The 18156-nt window shown below is 32.9% G+C and overlaps 2 protein-coding genes across 4 annotated transcripts in view; one reads left to right on the plus strand and one right to left on the minus strand.

The window, feature by feature from the left end:
• Positions 1-18156, minus strand: part of LOC128155461 (dynein axonemal heavy chain 8-like) — a 160603-nt gene that overhangs the window by 136423 nt on the left and 6024 nt on the right. For 2 of the 3 annotated variants that reach the window (XR_008239603.1, XM_052817169.1), the window contains exons 1-14: positions 17730-17775; positions 15018-15222; positions 12131-12265; positions 11833-11923; positions 8574-8725; positions 7701-7896; positions 7376-7545; positions 5850-6026; positions 5560-5673; positions 5355-5462; positions 4294-4542; positions 3938-4135; positions 2942-3018; positions 701-794 (exon numbers count right to left, since the gene is read on the minus strand). Coding sequence is in view for 2 of the 3 variants with exons in the window: in XM_052817169.1 (XP_052673129.1) it covers positions 701-794; positions 2942-3018; positions 3938-4135; positions 4294-4542; positions 5355-5462; positions 5560-5673; positions 5850-6026; positions 7376-7545; positions 7701-7896; positions 8574-8725; positions 11833-11923; positions 12131-12265; positions 15018-15206 (1950 nt within the window). In the remaining variant the exon portion in view is untranslated. Of the gene's footprint in view, positions 1-700; positions 795-2941; positions 3019-3937; positions 4136-4293; positions 4543-5354; positions 5463-5559; positions 5674-5849; positions 6027-7375; positions 7546-7700; positions 7897-8573; positions 8726-11832; positions 11924-12130; positions 12266-15017; positions 15223-17729; positions 17776-18156 lie in introns of those variants that run through there. The other variant, XM_052817170.1, reaches the window with a different exon arrangement.
• Positions 9595-10998, plus strand: LOC128155462 (uncharacterized). The gene is made up of 2 exons (XM_052817171.1): positions 9595-9868; positions 10087-10998. Exons 1-2 carry the CDS (start codon positions 9682-9684, stop codon positions 10710-10712), a joined length of 813 nt encoding a protein of 270 aa, XP_052673131.1. The 5' UTR covers positions 9595-9681; the 3' UTR covers positions 10713-10998.

The following is an 18156-nucleotide window of genomic DNA, read 5'->3' on the forward strand; positions in this document are numbered from 1 at the left end:
GCACTTTGAAGGGGCGTAACTTCATTATTTTTGCACCGATTTCGATGCGGTTTTTTGCATTAAATTTTGGTAAATAAACTCTTTAACATATGTTTCACATCGGCTGGGCTGCAGGTACCCTTTAACATTTTAGTAAGAAAAAATAAAACAAAAAAAATTAATAAAATCACACACTAAAACTTTAATGTTACCTTTTATACAGAAAGACTTTATATAATTAGTGCCTGTTTGGGAGGGTAACAGTTGAAATTGACACCCCGAGAAAACCATTGTCAACCAACACGATCGAAGCGGAGTTAATTGACAATGGTTTTTGAGGGGTCTCCATCTCAACTGTTATCCTTCCAAACAGGCACTATTTATTTATTATACTGAATGGCTTACTTTTATAGAAATTATTACTGCTTATATATAGAAATGGCGTGAATTCTATGGCAAACTGTACACGCATAAAATATGCGCATGTAACAATTTGTTGTGTTACCTGTTGCCAAGTGTGTTGCTGACGCTAAGGGTAATAGAATGGATTATCAACTGCGTATAAACCAATCAGATTTCAGTATTTAACATGAAAGTATAATAATATAATTTGACTGTCTGCTTAGATGTATAAATATGCAGGTGCAATAAAACCAAACTTGCAGGCCAAGAGGTTACACTGTGAATAATAACTGATCAACAAGATGAAATATTTTCAAACCTTTTTTATATCCTCCAGCTCTTGTTCAAATTGCAGTAAAATTGCCTTGTATTTATGCTGTACATTCAAACGAGGGATGTTCAATTTCTCAAATCTGAAAAAATACACCATCAAACAAATGTATAGCCAATTAACGATTATATATATATTTACATGTAAATATCTATATCTTCAAATGGCATAACATCTGTGGTGTGAAACTCTCATTGCCCAATGCTGGCTTCTACCGATTTTTAGATGTTGGGTCAGCACAAATCTTCACTGTGTATTATGATTATATCTTTATTTAACATTCAAAAGATCGGTTTCCTAATATTTTTTTCATACAAGAAGGATAACTCAATTTTTGTCAACCTTGTAATAACCAATAAATGACAAAAACTTAATGGCGAGAAGCACCTATAGACCAGCAAATACTTATATCATTCTTTTACACGTAGACAATCTTTATTGTTCAGAAAATAAACATACACTGTATTATATAAAATGTGCAAAATCAAGGTTCTGAAGAAAGTTTTATACTCATACATGTATATTTTCAATCATATCTTTAATTACCGCTTGATGCTGTGTTATTTTCTTTTCTTTTTTCATGTACTATGTGTTCAAAGTGGCATATAGGCCCAACGGGCCGGGTGTTAAATCTATGCTGACTGTTGTTAATATGACACTTGGAAATGTATACACATGTCACTATAAATAAATAAATTACTTACCTACTTACAGTAATTCATCGATAAGATTAATTACCAGTATAGTAATTAATCTCAACCAAACCACTATTTGTAATTGAAAACAACCTACAATTAACAGCAAATATCTCACTGTCAAGAACTCAATATAAGACCAAGAAACTATCTAAAAAGGAGGAACTGATTTGATAAACCTAACAATAAGTCTCTTTCAACTGAATACTTAGTATTATCATAATTTTTTAAATAATGTCAAAGTTGATAGGGGTTTCCATTTGAACAATTGTTTATATTTCGATCCCTTATTATCTCACATTGTTTAAGGGCCAATTAAATCTCTTATTTCAAAATCAATGAAAGCTCTTGAGCCAAAGAGACTTTAAGACAAATTAGACAATTATTAATCACAATTTACTTCGTATTCTTGAGATTAGAGCCTTTCATTTATAGAATTAATATTTTAAATTTATGTTCACTTTATTCTGCAACATAGTTTCTATATACCGGTAATATTGCTCTGAATGATTTACCATACTGTCCATACTAACCCTACCATCAGAAAAACATTGTTATAATTCCGAACTGTAGTTCATACTGAATTTATCAATTAAATAGAAGTTTTTAATCAATGATTACTGTATATTTCTTATTAAACACAATCGATGAATTAAACCTGCATAAGACTGCGAAAAGCAACCATAGTGGATTTTAAAATCTCATTTTCATTTTTAACAGGATTTGATTTCCAATTGGTACAAAAATAAAATACCACGATATAGCAGGCAAATTAAATACTGTGTGATAAAATTTCAATCATCTGCGATAAATAGTTGCTGAGAAATCTTTGACGAAAATTTGTTTGAGAATTTAGGCTAAGAATAAACAAAGTCATCATTTAACAGAAAGTTGACATCCGATTGGTACATGTACAAAAATATATCCCATGATATGGCAGCCTAAACAAATAGTGTGTTAAAATTTCAAGCATCTGCAATAATAATAGTTGCTGCAAAAAATGAGACAGAAATTTTTGTTACGGACAGACAGAAGGACAGACGGATAGATGGAAAGACAGACACACAAGGGTAAAACAGTATACCCCCTTCACCTTCGGAGCGGGGTAAAATTACCAGGTAAATAAAAACTAGACAATTCCTGAATATCATAAGATACTGTGGAATCATTAAAATTCGTGGGGGGCAATTTTCGTGGATTGCTTAAATTTTACAGGTTCGTGGGGAGGTATTTTCGTATATTTTCTTATACCTACAAAAGGGAATATGACTTTAAAGCCCTAGCTATTTTATTAATTCGGGGAGGATGTTAATTCGTGGATGAGAGGTAACCACGAATTCCACGAAAATTGAGCCACCACGAAATCTAATGATTCCACAGTAACTTTCCTTTCCAGAGTATGATAATTTCAAGCTGTTATACAATTTATCAATAAGATTTTTACTTTTGTGCAAACTGTTTAATAACCAGGTTGCCCAAACTCCTGGGTAGAAATGGAAAGATGACAAGCATGAATTTTGAGCCCGAAAATTACCTATTCAAAAGTTGCAAGGCTTGGAAAGCTGACGGTGTTTTTTGGAAGCACACATCCATGAAATTTTGAATATTGACCTACAAAAGACAAAATATTTCATTATTTAAAATATATTTTGACTGCGTATGATAATTAAAGGCAAATTATCTCCAGTAATGGTCAGGGTCATGAAAACCCTCAGGTCATAGGCAACCTTTGTACCCTGCATGAACCTCAGATAGTTTCTTCTCACAAAAGTTATGGACCAGACATGAAAGTCATATTGATGATGATCAATGTCCAAAGATCATTATCATGACACACAATACATGAAAGTCAGATGGACAAACTAACTTAACAATCATTACATCCTCCTCTAAATTTATCCATTATAGCCTGTCCCAAGTTATTAATTCCATCACTTTTTGATGATTTTTAATAAAAACACACTTACCTGTGAAAGCAATAATGTTGAAATTGATAAAAGGGAAAATATCCAAGATATCCTCATTCATTTGATAAATTATCATTTTTCACTCATAAAAGTTCACAGGAATGGAAACAAATTTCTTATGGAGATTTATAATCGGAAATGTTGAGATCTTAAAATTTTCATAATTCGGAACTCCCTCGGAATAACTCGCACAATTTTTCAACGTTATCATACGGGCTATTACATGGCAGATTCAATGCAAACTCCCCATAGAGTTTTTAGTTTAGGTTGTGTATGGAACACTGAAGCGGTATAGGGGCGTTTCAAAACAAATGATCTGGACATTTTTCCATTTTTCATAATAGTGGGTGAACCACTGAATGTAGTTTGAACACAAAGGAATTTATGATCCCTATCAAAATATCAAGCAAAAAGTGGTGGAAGCAAAAACTCTGGACCTAGTATAAAAAAAGTGTTGGTGGGGGTGGGGGGGGGGGGGGTGGGTAATAAAAATTACTGTGTCATTCTGAAATCCTTCAGCTTTAAAAAATATTGACATCAAGAAAACATACAGTATATTTTACCTCTAAATCTCTCATTTGTCTGAGAAAATCCTCAAAATCACCATCAAAGTCAGTTTTTCTTTGGTCCAAAATATCATATGGTTTTTTCTTGATGCTTCCATATATTTGTCCAAACCTTGATGCAAATGCATCCATGCCTTCAATTTTGCAATCAGATAGGGAGGAAAATGACTCAATGTAATTCAACAAGGAGATGATCTACAAAGCGTTGATTAATTAATGACACATATATGCAAGTATCAAACTATTTAGTCTAAATTTAAATCAAAAAATTTCCTCCTACCCAGCAAAATAGATATAAAAATTTTCACAAAAATCCCTTTAGTTCAGAGAAACTAATGAAAATTGGATCATACCTTGTCAAGCCTTCGACAAAAGGTCTCAAACTTTCCAAAAATGTACATTTCAGAAAACTCAAATGGCTTTTCTCCAGGTGTTGCTTCTATTTTCTCCTTTGTCCTCTGAAAAATGGCTTGGTAGTTTTTGTACAAGGATACACAATGCTGAAGTTTTTCTATCAGTGGCTGTCTAGGTTGTTCCCATAGTCTTGTCATTCCATCTCCATTGATATAGGTCTTGCAGGCTGTCACCATCTGGTTTGTGACCTGAAATTCAGATTGAATTCAAAGAAAAGTTAGTTCTAAACAATTTAATTAATAGGGATGGGACGATCCACAGATGCACAGGTGCATCAAGGTATTTATTTTGACGATATTTGGATCGATACATTTACCATTAATACAATGATACCTACACAAACTTTATTTTTATTTTCCAAAAATATCCAAGCTTCATACATCGGCTATTTTTAGTCCGCGCGCCTAATATGAAAGTACAAAGATGGGGGAAAACCTCGTAAAGTTGTCAAAACTGTTAAGAAGCTAAATTTGGAGTGTGGAAAACTTTTGGATTACTTGTTTATATAAAAGTAGTGTATTCGAGACTAAAGTAATTTGTATATTGTGCAAAGCTCATTTTAAATGTAATAAAAAAAATTTGGACATGCAGTAATACATCGACAGATTGAATTAATTTTAAACCCTTATTCATGTTTTCATTTAGTTGCAATGTACCGTGATATGTATCATATCTCATCTCATGTATCGTGATATGTACCAACTCGGCTAGGTACAGTATCGTCCCAGCCCTAAATTAAATAACATTTCATTTTCTATGTAACATGGTACATGCAATCCCAAATGGACAAGGTGATTATAATAATAATAATAATAATTTTCTTTATCTATACAAGACAGCTTACAAAAACTAGTTCACATTGTGGCCCTGAAAACGTATTTACAGACAGCAACTATAGACAGTGTATATAATTATATATGCTGATTCCTATATATCCCCAAACCTTTGTTTAAATTAAATCTAACATTATATTGATTTTATAGAGCACAGATAAACTTACCTTAATAAAAAGGGATGTCATTCTTTCTGATGTGTTGTAGTATCTGGATATACTATGTATCATTCTGATGGCATTAATTAGACCAGGCAAACAATCAATCATTGAAATCTGGTTCAAAAGACAACATCAACAGTTATTTGAAGATAAGTAAAATGCATTTTTCTTCTTTATATATATTATTCAGTACAATCTGATTTTTACTTACTGGATCACAGTGGTACAATGGTTCACAGTACTTTTCAAGCGTATACAGAAATTTCACATTGTCTTTTGCTTCATTGGCATTGTCTGTAATTCTTTTGTCAAGATCCCTCCATTTCTAATAATTTAACAATTGAATATAATTAAAGACAAATTTTGAAATCACTTTAACCAATATCGTTACCCACGATCTTTACATACCGCTTCAAGGAAAAGATGATATCCAATGCAATCAGAGATTATTAATTTATTGATAAAAATCAGAGTTAAGAAGGTGATCCTTAAAATTCTTACCCTTAAAACCTTTGACCGTGCTACATTCAAGATATTGATGACTATTCTACACTCATGACTCTTAATTTGCTCCAGCAGTGCATTAAATCTGGCCATAAGCTGTCTCCAATGCTCCAATTCTGCTAAGGGACCTGTATCATCAGCTTCTTTCCTCATTTGATCACTCTCAGCTAAAATCTTTCAATACAAAATACTACATACATATTTTAGATCTATATTTCAGCAACTGAATTATATTTATCAATAACCATAAAGTATCATGTTAAGTTCTCAATAATCTTTGATACCTCCTTCTCACAAAAGTATTGAATGAAAAATCCTTGCATTTTTAATACAGTAATGGGGAATAAACTTGTTAAAACTTTTTTGGGGGTTTGGAATGATTAATAAATATTCAGTTACATTGTAAAGAAACAAATTCTTTAATATATTAGTATTTTGGATGAAAGAGATCTTTAAAGTAAAGTTTGCGGTTAAAGGGAGATAAATCACAGATTTTTATTGTAACATAACACTAAATACCCTTTATTTCAGATATGACGTCAAGATTTATATGACTTAATAATTGATTTCCTTTTTCTTATTTCGTGGGGTTTTGTAATTTAAAATGAAAAGTAACAGGTCACAAGCATTTTATCAATTTCCACAAAAACGAAGTCCACAACATGTGGTTTTAAATAGTATTTTAGGAACACCAAATTACTCTTATACAAGGATAAGTTTTTCCTGAAATCAGTGGACTTGGAAAGGTTTCACAAATTAGATATTTTTGTTTAAATCATAGCAGTCAAAAATTTAGACCTTTCTTGCATTATATTTATATTTTTTATACATAGGCATCCATGACAACCCCCATTTTAAAACTTGAAATCAACACTATCCATTTTACGATCTGATAATATGTTGGCTAAACTTTATTAAAGTCAATGATATACCCTAAAAGTGAAGTGACACACAAGGTTATCTAGCCAATACTTGACTTAATACAAAGTGACTCCATTTAGACTGCAGGCAATGCCTGTCTGATATAGCAATCTTTCGTCAATAGAGACAGAGAACCAGTCTACGACTCAATGTTGTATAAAATTCTAACATATGGTTATAATACATTTGAGCATTGTCGGAAACCCACAGTCGGTCTCGCTTCTTTTACCTCGAGGTAAGAGAAGCGAGACCGACCGTGGGTTTCTGATGATGACATTTGAGGTGCTTTTCAGAGACTTCCGAGAGATTGTAGTTTTGTTAACAAAAGTTTGCAAACATTTACATCCTGCTCGTAATGAGGTTAAGTCTTGAATTGGTCATTTTTATATTACCAGTCGTTCTGACCGATTAAATAAGAAAAATTACCAGATATTTAAAATATTTACCAGTTTTGCCAGTGAGACTGGCTGATTTCACATTCTCTGTAATATTGATCTACAAGGTTTCTGTCAAGTCTTCTATTATTTGGCACAGTTTCAGCTATGTAAAATATTGAAACAATTAACACTTGTTTTTCTTTCTTTTTGGTAGACATAATTTACCTGCTCAATTTGCTTGCACCATGTTGATGCTAAGTCTTCCATATCTGCCACAATATCTGGATTGGATGATATTGGAATACAATCCGAGACAGTTTTTATCTCTTTCAGATTGACCTTTTCACTTGTATTTTTGGCCAAACGAACTCCTTCTCCTGAATTAGCTTGAGCACCTTTTGAAGATAGATACATATTATCAAACAAATACTAATGTTTCAATATATAAGAACTAGTATTAAATCAATCAAAATTTGAAAAACATAAACAAATTAAAAATGGAAAATATAGTTATTTAAAAAATTTGTATAATTTGTAAAAGAAAACTTACTCCTTAGATACATTAGAAAATTGTCAAAATTGTCAATGAAGTGTTTTTTTGTCTTCCTTCCTTGGGGAGATTCTTCCAACTCTCCCCATCTGGAGTATGCTTTCATTGCTGGCAAATACACACTAGCCAACACAGATTCAAATGCAGACAACATTCCTGAGTTTTGATTCATATCTAGGTATCCAAAGAAGATTTCCTAAAATTGAATATCAAATTTCATGTGTTTTCAAATAACAATTTAAACACCCATTATTCTAAGTTAAAATAGATTCTCAATGTAATTTCAATTTCAAATTAAAGACAAATGAAAAGCTGTCAATGTGACAGCAAATCAGGTTTTCATTTATGTGAACTGTATCCATAATCCATGTCAACCCGTATCCAGTGAAATGGAGTACCCTATATGCAATATTTTGCCAAAAAATGACTAAGTTCAAAAGCTGGGTTTTTTTTCAAAAATTATTGGATATCAAAATCTTAGCAATATGCACACCTCTGATATATGTACAATTGATCTGCAAAAGAACAACGAACTTCCTATCTTGAAAACTGTAAGAGTAGTTATCTGTACAATGAGGGTACACTATATGCAATATTTTGCCAAAAAATGACTAAGTTCAAAAGATGGTATTTTTTTCAAAAATTATTGGATATCAAAATCTTAGCAATATGCACACCTCTGATATATGTACAATTGATCTGCAAAAGAACAACTTCCTATCTTGAAAACTGTAGGAGGAGTTACCGGGTATCCGTACAATGAGGGTACCCTTTTGGCAGCCGCCCGCCCGCCCACCCGCCAGAAAGTTTGTGACAAAACAATAAATCAACCCTTTAGAAAAACCCTTTTGAAATAAGATACAATTAACGTACCGATTCCATGTTTTTGCTGGTGATGTTAATGTCTGTGTTAGTTCTCAGGAAATACACACAGGACCCCCTTAGTTTGTCTCCAGTCCCACTGGTCACCAACACTCTCATCATCACGGTGCCTTTAGCTACTCCATGAATTGTTCGACCACAATCTGCATCAATTCAAAATATCAGTCACTTTCTGGAGCTATTGTAATATAGTTAAAATGTATTTTTTTGTATCCATGTTATCAACAAAATTTGTCTTTACAGTGTTTGACAACTCAATTTTAATGACTTTTTTTTATAAACAAAGAGCAAAATTGAATACATCTGCAAACTACATGTAGAATACAAGTAAAGTTTAGATTAAAAAAATTTATAATGTACATATTCTTGGATTGAAGAACTGCTTTTATTTGAGATTGAATTGATCAACATTTCTTATTGTTATACCCCTGTAAAACAGTTACTATATAACTCTATACGAAAAAAAGTCCAGCATTTTGACTGTTGGACTGGAACTGTTAGATTGGAACTGTTAAAATCGACTGTTAAAAAAGACTGTTGACTGGTGACGTCACATTCCGCGAAAACGAGTTATCTTTCCTGTCGTTTGGTATACAAACATGGCTGCCGCTGCTCGGTTTGGCGAAGCTTCAGAAGAGGAAATAAGATCAAGTTTGGAAAGTAGAGACAGTAAGAATACCAAAAATGTTGTAAAAACTGCAGAAAATATACTGAATGATTATCTATCAACGCTTGACCTGTCCCTACATCTTTTAAAAGATAAATCATGTGAAGAAATCGTGGAAGTTCTCAGGAAGTTTTATTGCGCTGCGAGGAAGAAAGACGGCTCCATGTATGCAAAAAAGTCGATGATTTCCATAAGGTATGGATTACAGAAATCGTTCGAAAAATCGCACGAAGTTGACATCATTAACGACGCTAGATTTAAACCAGCAAACGACATTTTCTTCGCCGCCATGGTCCAAATAAAGAAGGAGGGTGTTGGAGAGGTGCAGCATAAGAAGTAATAAGCGAACAAGACCTGGAAATTTTGTACAAAAACGGTGTGTTTAGTTGTGACAGTCCTAAGTCCCTTCAACAGAAAGTTTTCTTTGAAATAATGTTGTACTTTTGCAACCGAGGAAGAGAAAATCTTCGTGGAATGAAAAAGAGTGACTATGTAATCCGGAAGGACCATGACAGCAGGAGGTATGTCGCATGCACCACTGCAAAGCTAACAAAGAATCATAGAGGTCTGAATTGTAATGATGATGACCAGGATGGAGGAAGGATGTATGAGCAACCCGGTGAGTGCATATAAGCCCTTAATTGTCTATTCATATTTGCTAAGAATTCATGTCAAGTTTATATATAACAAAATAAATGTGTGCATAATTAAAACTTTTTTTTTCTATTTAATTTATCCTAAAATGTATTACACACATATATATTTAGATGATATATATACAAAATGACAATGCAAATACATGTATTAAAAATTGTGATTCTGTTTAATATTTTGTAGGAAATTCCAATTGTCCAGTTATGAGTTTTGAGAAGTATATCGCCAAGCTAAATGCAGACTGCGACTCTCTATGGCAACGTCCAAAGACAAGCATTGATGATCATTCACCTGTTTGGTATGACAATATGGTTGTTGGAAAGAATGTCTTAGGAAGTATGATGCAGAGGATTAGCAAAGATGCAGGACTTACATGTGTGTATACTAATCATTGCATACGAGCCACCTGCATAACCATGCTGGATGAATGTGGCTACGAGTCTCGACACATTATTGGTATTTCTAAACATAAATCAGAAAGCAGCTTAAAACATTATTCCTCCAAATTAAGCAATTCCAAAAAACGCAATATGTCAGATGCCTTAACAACAAAATTATCCGTATGCAAGTCCGCGCCAATTCAACATACACCCCTTCAACAAATTGAGAACAATTTAATGCCAGATTTAGCCTCAAATGTGCAAGAACTCCAGGACATTGTCGATGTTGATGACAGAGATTTAGCTGCCATTCTTGACAACCCCATGTTTGGAAATCTTCATGAAACTGGAATCAGCATTCCTAATGTTAAAACAGCTAAATCTGTTTTTTCTTTCCATGGCTGCAACATTACAATACACAATAACTAAATTGTATGCATAACTTGCTGTATGTATGAAAAAAGTGCCTGTAGGAATCTTTTGGGTGTTTGATGTTACATGTATTTAATTTTATTAAAGTTTGCTGTTGAAGTTATTTGTTTACAAAATGTTAGCTACAAATGTTTTTAATGTACTCAATTTTTTTAAAACTTGTGCAATTTTTTAAAATGTCTGTGATCATAATTTAATTTCATGTACATTTTTTGTAGTTTTATTTTAAAGTTGTTAACTATTGTTTAACTGTTTATTAATTCTGCTTTTACTTCAAGCTTATAAACACATTTTAAATATCTTCACACATTGCAAATGTGATAATTTTAATCAGATGTACTGTGATATTTTTTTTTATAATAATTTACCTGATTATTCAACAATTGAACTATTATTTATTCATTATATGTTCCATATAAGTGTTCAAATAAAATCTTGTTAATATTAGTGAGATGAGTGTTTCTTTTTATTAAATATATATAATGATAAATTAGTTATAACATACTTATATAAGTAGGGATATAACTAAACCGTTGTTAATTGTGTCTCAGGTAACAGTTGAACAATTTATTCTTTGCTCCATATCAAGTGTTTAAGTAAAATCCTGTTAAATTTCAATGAGATCAGTGATTTTTTAATTAAAATAGGAGGGGTATAACAAAACAGTTGTTGACTGTGTCTCGGGCAACAGTTGAACTGTTGGACCGGCTCGCAAACTGTTGCCCTCGGCCTTCAGCCTTGGGCAACAGTTTGCGAGCCGGTCCAACAGATCAACTGTTGCCCTCGACCCCAGTCAACAACTGTATACTGCCTACCTGATACTGCATTGGATATAGCTCTTAGACAATGATTGTAAGTGCATTATGTTCATAGCTAAGGACCCTCGAGTTACACTACTAAATGCATTTTATTTAGTGCCATAATAAACATCTCACTATATTCAGATTATCTAATTAAGATCAGCAAAGTTAATAAATATCTCCTTAAAAAAAGTGAACTACCCGGTACTTGGTTATTTCTTCACAAAGCATTTGACATTTTTCATCATCAATCAGGTTTGGCATCATCAAATCACTGTTATTACTATAACTTAAAATTAAGTACAAACTAAGCTTACCATCTATGCTAGGCATCACAGACTCTTGGTAGTAAAACTTCAAACTTCTAACTCCATCTTTGTCTAGGAAGCTACTAAACAGCTGCATGTGCTGTTTTAACAAATTAAAGTTAGTAATATGTGTTACATCTACAGATCTCTATGTCTGCCAGGTATGCAAGTGTTTGAAGAAACTATCCAGCCACAAAATGGCAACAATAAATAATCTACTTTGAATTGTTTGTGTTTCACCCACAACTGACAACTAAAGATATGAAAGCAACATCAAATGTTTTAAAGCCAATAACTATTTACTCACTCTCTCTGAATCTAAAATGAATTCTTCCACAGCACTCTGATCCAATCCAATGTGGTTGGCCACTAACTTGATTATATACTTGTGTGCAGCAGTCATGCACATTCTTCTCACTTCTCTTTGGTCTTTGGCTTTTTGCTAAATAAAATTATGACCTTCATTTTATTTTTTTCTTTCCTACAGTTGTCTGCATGACATGAAAGCCCATGAGTATTCATTTTATTCTGGTCCAAGAACAACTAAAACTACCATGTAAATGTATAAACATACACTGATTGCTTAAAAACTACAACTTGAAAGATGATGGGTGGAATAAGATGGCAAAAATGCCCATTAGATTGATCATAAACTACAATTTCAATTTAGTTTTTTCCCATTAAAATCTATTTTGATGATATAGTACAAATCTACAATAGCACAAATCTTATCTATAGTCAGTTTGAATAGTTTCATTAATAAAAAAAAAAAAAAGAACAAGAGGCCCAATGGGCCACATCGCTCACCTGAGCAACACAGGCCTTATATGGGTGTTCAAAGGATATTGTGCCATATGGACCCTCGGTAGATTAACCAAAAATGAATATCCGAATTTTACATTCATTTTTGCATATACTTTATCTTTGACCTTTATATGATTCCATTTTTACCGAAAATAAGATTATATGCAATATAAATAACTAAAAACATTGAATAATTCCATTGGCCTTCTCCATTATAAACGATTGTCGTTTACCAGGCATGAATTCATTTTGTATGACATTTCATATCCTTACTAACTTGACTGATGAATAAACATAACTGAAAAATGTTGTTACATATGTTAAAGAGCTATAATTCAAAGCAATGTATTGGCAGGCATGTCGCTCTATTGTACCAAGGCCCATCCATTATTTTCATCTTTATTAAAAAACAACAAATGTTTACAAAGATGATTTTCCGCTGCAATTATTTTTTAAGAACAACGCTTATGCTTTTATCTTTATTTATATAATAATGTGTCAGGACTATGGAAACTGTTTCAGGAACGCCGTTTTCATTTGTGTTCTAAAAACTATCAAAAATTTGTGTAGATTTTATGCAATTCATCGTTTAAGAAGGAACACCAGAAAGAAATTACAGAATATCATCCTTTAAGCAAGACATTTCTATTGATCAACCAAAATTTCAGCGTCAATCATAGAATTATAAGCAAGATACATAGCTTGGTTTGAGTCATGTTTTTGTTCACATGAGTTTATTACATTCAACTTAAGATTTTTTAACTTGGTACTTCCTATTCAGCATAGCTAAATTTAAAATATAAACGAACTCACTTGAACTAAAGCATAACCTCAGCTTTGTGTACAAACATAGAGTAGCATTGTGCACAAAGCTCTGTATTTTGCTTATAACTCGAAGCTTGACAGATTAGTGAATAGAAATTTGTAAACAATTAAAACAAGAGAAAAATGCACTAAAACAAAGAAAAAACAATTTATTTCTCATCATTTATATACTTATGTATTTCTAGCACCAAGAATAATCTCTGTTTAGATCGAAATTGCAGAGCATTTTAATAAAACATGTTGCATTAATCAATCATTACTTAGAGATCGTACCGAATAACATGTACCAACATAATGAATATTATTTTATATGTTGTTAGTGTATCAGATTTCGCGCATGTACATGTAAACAATCAGCTGTCTGATTTACCGGTCTACACGTAATAATTTTAAATTCTAAAATAAAGACGATGGTTCCTCTCAAGTCAAAACAAAAAAGAAACTATAGTCTATAAACACGCTAAACGAAAATCAAAACAAGCTGAAACCGTTACAAATGAAAATGTAAACGCATTGAAATATTTATCCTCAATTTACTTCACATAAACAGCACAAATATATTTTGGATGTTTCAAATATTCCCTTCGCACGTAAACTGTGACACAACAAGCAAATTCATTTCAGTTCAAGATGGTTGCCTCTAACATAGACTGGTTTTCGATATAAGAAACATCGAGCCCGAAGTTAAACTGATTGACCCCCATTCTCTGTCTTATTATTTTCGTAAAGTACTCAAGTTTGAAACAGAATTAGCCCTTAATTTTTGCAATTTATATTTTCCTTCCCCTAAGGACGATTTATGCTAAATTACGTTGAAATTGACTCAGTAGTTCTTGAGAAGAAGATTTTTAAAAATGCACCCCCCTTTTTCTACAGTTTCGAGGTTTTCTCCGCTTTGAATACAGATCGGTCTTTCATTTTTGCAAATTAAATCTGCCTTCCCATAAGGATGCTTTGTGCCAAATTTGGTTGAAATTGGCCAAACGGTTTTGGAGAAGAAGTTCAAAATGTAAAAAGTTTACAGACGGACAGACGGATGGACGGACGACGGACAAAATGTGATCGGAATAGCTCACTTGAGCTTTCAGCTCAGGTGAGATAAAGAAAAAAACGCCTGGAGTTTTTGGTGTTATCAAATCCTCAACCTAAAATGCCTCGATCTACAAGGTTACCTGGTCTGGTGTTCTAACCGCTGAGCCATTTCAAAGCTGTTATTTTATGCTAAAGCCACAAATCATGGCAAATTTACGGACTTATATATCAGTTTTTTAAAATGTTCCAATTGTTGGGATACAAAATGATATTTCTAAGGGTCATCACTGCAATTTTAGAAAATGGTTTGTTTTCAATTAGACCTTATTTTGACAATGACAAAAATATGCAGCACATGCAGACCCACTCTATGAAAAAAAGTTCTAGAAATGGCACTACCGGGTATTTAAAAAATTTGGTATGCATACACCAGTTCAAAACCAATATATCACAGGTATTGAACCTGCAGTATGAAATCATAATTTTAAAGTATTATTATATGGCGAATTTCAGTTTCTTTTATCGCCTCCTACCTGTCTCTCTTTGATAGTTTCTGTAGTCAGCACACTGCTCACTGTGCTTCGCCTCCTGCCTCCCGGTACTGGTTTTGCAGCGGTGGGATTGGCATAGATGACACTTTCTCTTCGTTCATAAAACAAGTCATTTGTACTGGGGGACTGTGGATCAGGTCCACCTCCCGCAGAATGCTTTGCAAAGGACATTTTGTTTTTAGCTTATCTGAAATGCACAAAGTAACTTCCAGCTTTTCAAATTATATAATAATATTGATGATTGATTTATAATGATTAAATATTTACATTTTTCAGTATCTTAACTGTAAAAACAACAAATTTCATTTTTTATAGTTTATCAAAATTTAAAACAATATAAAAATAGATCACATGTACCAGGAATTCTCTTCTGAAAACATATACACCTTGTATTTCTTCAAGATGTAGCATACAGGCTATTTGAGAGCTTGATAGATCATGATAACAATTACATTAAATAATTATGCAATGTGTCCTGAGTATCATACATCTGAATGATTTCCCATTACAAATTGTTCCTTTGAGTTCTGATAAAAAGATGAGGTGTCAATACAGAATTGCATCATATTTTTTCTTTCATCAATGCCATATCAACTTCCCCTCAAGTTACGTACAGCTTTTCTGGCAAATTGGACTTTGAGAATAAGTTTTTTAAAAGATTTTCTCTATATATTCCTACATAAACACCCCCTTCCCCAAATCATGGACCACCCTTCCCCAAGGGATCATGATTTCAACAAACTTGAATATACAGCACCTAACAGCCTAAGGATGCTTCCACACAAGTTTCAGTTTTTCTAACTAAATGGTTTTTGTGAATTAAGATTTTTTAAAAATACCAACAAATTCTCAATTATCTCCCTTTTAAAGAAGACGTGGCCCTACGTTATAAATAACAAACTTGCATCTCATTTACCCAATAATGCTTTGAGACAACAGACAAGTTTGGTTGTCTTGAAATTGGCATTTGAGAAGATGAAAATGTGAAAAGTTTACACAACAACAATGAATGATGCCAACAGATAACGGACAATCTTTGATAAGAAAAGCTCACTTGAGCCTTTGGCAAAGGTGAGCAGGGGTGTGCAATTACAAAATTTGGCCACTAGCCCAGGGGCTAGTGGCAGTACCAAAGTTACTAGCCCAAGATTCAAAGTTACTAGCCAGACTATTTCGGACATGTCGACATTTCATTTTATAAAAAACCCTGTATGATACTAGTAATAATTATTAATATACGAAATATTTATTACTTGCATGTTTTCTGTGGTAGACTAGTTCAAAAATATTCAACTTCATTGATCTCTCACATTTTAGTTACAAAATTGGTTTGGGTACCGTTTATATAATAAAACCCAAACATAACATTGTGAATGTGAACAGACTCTATAAAATCACTGCAACTATGTATGTGTGCATGCATTTTATCCTGTTTAATTTCCATTTACAAAATACAACTATGCAATTAATTAAGTAATGGTAAATTTTAATTTAAAATTATGGAAAATGCACAAATAATAATATGCAAAATATGAATTTTTTTTTAATTCACCAAGCAGGTCACTTTAAAATGTGTTCATGAGAATAGTTAGTGCAGAAATTTATGATATCTCTGTAATGCATCTCTCTCTCTCTCTCTCTCACTCTCTCTCTCTCTCTCTCTGTAAAAAAAATTATATTTAAAAAAGCCAATGAATACATATTAAAGAAAAAGGAATAATTTTACAGTGATGTCACTTGAAACAGCTGCACAGGTAACTACGGAAGCCATGTGCAGTGAGGCGTGACTATCTCGTCTAGCCACTGGTCAGGTCAACACTGTCGGTAAAACTTCAAAGTGTGAAACTTACAGCAGAGTGTTTTTCTCAGAAGAATGTAGCACGAGAAAAAAATGCTTAAGAAATGTTTAGGCTATCATGACTTAAAAGGAGCAGATATCATGCCTCTGTGATAACAATGACGATACACTTTTCCTACTAGGACACTGCAAATTTACCGGCATATTTTGCCAACTCTGGTTATGATTTACTAGCCCGACGGGCTACCACAGTTAATGTTTTTGCTAGCCCGACCTCTAAAATCGGTAGCCCCGGGCGTCGGGCGATGGTAATTGCACACCCCTGAGTGAGATAAGAACTCATAATTTAACTCATAGAGTTAAAGTGAGTGGGTATAAATTGTGAAGAGTATTCATTTCGAAGTTGCCTCCCTTGGTCTAAAATACAGCTGTCTCTCTTTATTAAATGCGAAATCAATGAAAAGTGAAAATTATACAACTGTAACGTTCGACTAAAAAAATTACAGTAACGTTATGCAGATTAACGTTAACGTTACAGGTGACAGAATTTAGTGATTGTAATGGAGACGTTCTTGTACGTTGTTATGAATGCTTATCAATGGTTGTAGAATACGCTACATATAATTAATAAAGGGAATTTAGTAGCGCGGTAGGTGTGTTGCTTCTATAAAGTATAACGGAACATAACGTCACTCGTTAAAAAAATTCGTTTCGCGCTGTGGCCAGAAGTAACGTTAGGCCTACGGCAAACATTGATGTTGGCCATGCTTCTGAAATCAATTAGCTAAAGATTATATAATGCTGCAATGGCCCTTCGTCGTATTGAATTATTTTTGTTCAAATTTCAAATGTTCTAATAACGGACTCTATGTTAATTTCATTCAATGACAACTTACCATCTTACGGAAATGAACAGCGTCTATATCAACTTCTGCAACAATTCATACGCCATTTTTTAATACATAAAAAAAGAAAATATATATTTATCAGTAGATAAAAGAAACACTAGTCATTATGTAATTCCACTATTTATTGATTTAATCATGGTATATATCAAAGACTGGTTTAAGGGCATACATACTTTATCGCGCACTATATTTTGACCGTCTGTGAAGAGTCTCAGAGGCGGGAACTACAAATTCATACACAGTGCCTTTACGTTATTACTCCCATGAGAAAATGCACATAGACATTAAAACATAGAGAATATTATCTTATCAATTTCATTTAACAATAGCTAATGATATTGAGAACAAAAAAATTGAAATATAAAGATTAACTATATCGTAATCCAGTTAAAAGGTTTGAGACCTCAAAAATTTA

The sequence above is a fragment of the Crassostrea angulata genome, chromosome 7, assembly GCF_025612915.1.
Source record: "Crassostrea angulata isolate pt1a10 chromosome 7, ASM2561291v2, whole genome shotgun sequence".
In the NCBI taxonomy this organism is placed as follows: Eukaryota; Metazoa; Mollusca; class Bivalvia; order Ostreida; family Ostreidae; genus Magallana; species Magallana angulata.